Source organism: Chrysemys picta, chromosome 3 (genome assembly GCF_011386835.1).
Source record: "Chrysemys picta bellii isolate R12L10 chromosome 3, ASM1138683v2, whole genome shotgun sequence".
NCBI classification, from domain to species: Eukaryota; Metazoa; Chordata; order Testudines; family Emydidae; genus Chrysemys; species Chrysemys picta.
Genome location: NC_088793.1, coordinates 29,839,098 through 29,843,054, shown reverse-complemented (window position 1 = coordinate 29,843,054; position 3,957 = coordinate 29,839,098). Strand labels below are relative to the sequence as shown.

Genomic DNA, 3,957 nt, shown 5'->3' with positions numbered 1-3,957 from the left:
GAGGTGCTTATTTACTGCGTGAAAGTTGGCAACTGTGCTATTCACGTGAGGGTCATTTTCTAACTTTTGAGCATTTGACTTTGCAACCTTAGAATTCTTTTAACATAGCTCTTTTTGGATGGATGTGTGTACAGACTAGGATTTGGTTTTTTTGACACGTGTTTAAACGCTGAATGTTTGCATATAAATTTCTCATAACTATTGCTTGTGAACTGTCTGCACACATTCCTTTGGGTACTAAAACCATAAATTTTTCAAATCTAGAAGGGACCATTATTATGTTCTAGTCTGCCCAGCTGCATAACAAAGATCAAAGTACCCCAGTCACGAAACCCATAACCTCTGTTTGAATTATATATTCAAACCATGGTATTGGTCACTGAAATCACATAGTATTTCTAGGCTAATGGGATGATTCTGGGTCTATAATCTACTTCAGTCCAAATTTTACTTCATTTCATTACAAAGGCCTGGTCTACACTACGGGTTTAGGTCGACTTTAGCAGCGTTAAACCGAATTAAGCCTGGACACGTCCACACAACGAAGCCCTTTCTTTCGGTTTAAAGGGTCCTTTAAACCGGTTTCTTTACACCACCTCCGACGAGGGGATTAGCGATAAAACCAGCCTTTGCGGGTCGGAATTGGGGTAGTGTGGACGGAATTCGACGTTATTGGCCTCCGGGAGCTATCCCACAGTGCTTCATTGTGACCGCTCTGGACAGCACTCTCAACTCAGATGCACTGACCAGGTAGACAGGAAAAGACCCGCGAAGGTTTGAATTTCATTTCCTGTTTGCCCAGCGTGGAGAGCACAGGTGACCACGCAGAGCTCATCAGCACAGGTAACCGTGATGGAGTCCTCCCAGGATCGCAAAAGAGCTCCAGCATGGACCGAACGGGAGGTACGAGATCTGCTCGCCATATGGGGAGATGAAGCAGTGATAGCTGAACTCCGTAGCAGTAAAAGAAATGGAAAAGTATTAGAAAAGATCTCCAAGGCCATGAAGGACCGAGGCCATAACAGGGACACACAGCAGTGCCGCGTGAAAATTAAGGAGCTATGGCAAGCTTACCACAAAGCCAGAGAAGCAAACGGAAGGTCCGGGGCAGAGCCGCAAACTTGCCGCTACTACGCGGAGCTGCATGCGATCCTAGGGGGTGCAGCCACCACTACCCCAACCGTGTGCTATGACTCTCTCACTGGAGAAACACACAGGGAAGACGGTTCGGGGAATGAGGAAGATGACGATGGAGGTACTGTAGGTAGCTCACAGCAGCAAGGAAGCAGAGAAACCGGTTTCCCCAACAGCCAGGATATGTTTGTGACCCTGGACCTGGAACCAGTAACCCCCGAACTCACCCAAGACCCTCAGGGCACACAGGAGACCTCTGGTGAGTGTAACTTTGTAAATATTTGTAAACATTACCAAAAAAAAGCAAGCGTGTTTAATGATTACTTTGCCCTGGCAATCGCGGCCAGTACATCTACTGGAAAAGTCTGTTAACGTGTATGGGGATGGAGCGGAAATCCTCCAGGGACATCTCCAGAAAGCTCTCCTGGTTGAAATGGGGTGATTTTATTAAGGGGACATTCAGAGGCGCCCGTTCCTGCTCTTCTGACCAGAAATGTTCCCCGCTGTTAACCACGCGGTGGGGGGAGGGGTGAAGTGATCATCCCAGAGAATCGTGTGTGTGTGTGTGTGGGGGGGGGGTGGTTTACTTGGGTTTGTGCCGCATGTTAACCGGGAAACCGCAGCCCCCTCCTTTTACATTGAAACCCCATTTTAAATGGACAACCCAATTCATCCTTGATATGGGAAATGCGCTGCTGTTTGCAACCTTTCCCGCATGTTAAGAAGGTTAAAAAAGCCAAAACACTGTGGCCTACGATGGCTGCCTGCAAGCCGAAATATGCGACCTTGTAATGAAAGAGTGTACCCATTGTTCTCTAAAATGTGTCTTTTTTAACCACCTCTCCCTTCTCCTCCACCAGCTGCAAATGTTTCTCCTTCGCAGAGGCTCGTGAACATTAGAAAGAGAAAACGTAGGACGAGGGACGATATGTTCACGGAGCTGCAGATGTCCGCCCACGCTGATAGAGCACAGCAGAATGCGTGGAGGCAGTCAATGTCGGAGATGAGAAAAGCCCAATATGAACGAGAGGAGAGGTGGCGGGCTGAATCGTGGGATGAACAGAGCAAGTGGCGGGCTGAAGACGATAGGTGGCGTCAGCTTGCAGACAGACGGCAAGAGGCAATGCTCCGTCTGCTGGAGCATCAAACTGATATGCTCGAGCGTATGGTTGAGTTGCAGGAAAGGCAGCAGGAGCAGAGACCGCCGCTACAGCCCCTGTGTAACCAACAGCCCTCCTCCCCAAGTTCCATAGCCTCCTCACCAAGAAGCCCAAGAACACGGTGGGGGGGCCTCCGTCCACCCAGTCACTCCACCCCAGATGATCGCCCAAGCATCAGAAGGCTGGCCTTCAATAAGAGTTAAAGTTTTAAAATGCAGTGTGTCCTTTTCCATCCCTCCTCCCCCACCCATCCCAGGCTACCTTGGCAATTATCCCCCTACCTCTGTAAGGAACTAATAAAGAATGCATGAATGTGAAAAAACAATGACTTTATTGCCTCTGCAAGCGGAAGGGGAGGGTGGGGTGGGGTGGTTGGTTTACAGGGAAGTAGAGTGAACCGGGTCGGGGGGGGTGTTGGAGGGTTCATCAAGGAGAAACAAACAGAAGTTTCACACAGTAGCCTGGCCAGTCACAAAACTCGTTTTCAAAGCTTCTCTGATGCGCACCGCGCCCTGCTGTGCTCCTCTAACCGCCCTGGTGTCTGGCTGCGCGTAATCAGCGGCCAGGCGAATTGCCTCAACCTCCCACCCCGCCATAAAGGTCTCCCCCTTACTCTCACAGATATTGTGGAGCGCACAGCAAGCAGCAATAACAATGGGGATATTCTTTTCGCTGAGGTCTGAGCGAGTCAGTAAGCTGCGCCAGCGCGCTTTTAAACGTCCAAATGCACATTCCACCACCATTCAGCACTTGCTCAGCCTGTAGTTGAACAGGTCCTGACTCCTGTCCAGGCTGCCTGTGTACGGCTTCATGAGCCATGGCATTAAGGGGTAGGCTGGGTCCCCAAGGATCACGATAGGCATTTCAACATCACCAATGGTCACTTTCTGGTCCGGGAAGAAAGTCCCTTCCTCCAGCTTTCGAAACAGAGCAGAGTTCCTGAAGACGCGAGCATCATGTACCTTTCCCGGCCATCCCACGTTGATGTTGGTGAAACGTCCCTTGTGATCCACCAGGGCTTGCAGCAGCATTGAAAAGTACCCCTTGCGGTTTACGTAGTCGGTGGCTTGGTGCTCCGGTGACAAGATAAGGATATGGGTTCCGTCTATGGCCCCGCCACAGTTTGGGAATCCCATTTCAGCAAAACCATCCACTATTGACTGCACGTTCCCCAGAGTCACTACCCTTGCTATCACCAGGTCTTTCATTGCCCTGGCAAATTGGATCACAGCAGCCCCCACCGTAGATTTGCCCACTCCAAATTGATTCCCGACTGACCGGTAGCTGTCTGGCGTTGCAAGCTTCCACAGGGCTATCGCCACTCGCTTCTCAACTGTGAGGGCTGCTCTCATCTTGGTATCCTGGCGTTTCAGGGCAGGGGAAAGCAAGTCACAAAGTTCCATGAAAGTGCCCTTACGCATGCGAAAGTTTCGCAGCCACTGGGAATCGTCCCATACCTGCAGCACGATGCGGTCCCACCAGTCTGTGCTTGTTTCCTGGGCCCAGAATCGGCGTTCCACGGCATGAACCTGCCCCAGTGACACCATGATTTCCACATTGCTGGGGCCTGTGCCTTGTAAGAGGTCTATGTCCATGTCAATTTCCTCATCACTCTCGTCGCCACGCTGCAATCGCCTCCTTGCCTGGTCCGGGTTTCGCCTTG

General features: G+C 50.7%; 1 protein-coding gene across 1 annotated transcript; it reads left to right on the top strand.

Annotated features, from left to right (window-relative positions):
• The first annotated feature begins 479 nt into the window (after positions 1 to 479).
• On the top strand, positions 480 to 2,606 carry LOC135982186 (uncharacterized). Its single transcript, XM_065587669.1, has 2 exons — positions 480 to 1,393; positions 1,995 to 2,606. The coding sequence occupies exons 1-2, from the start codon at positions 853 to 855 to the stop codon at positions 2,495 to 2,497; spliced, it is 1,044 nt and encodes a 347-aa protein (XP_065443741.1). The 5' UTR covers positions 480 to 852; the 3' UTR covers positions 2,498 to 2,606.
• The last annotated feature ends 1,351 nt before the right edge of the window (positions 2,607 to 3,957 follow it).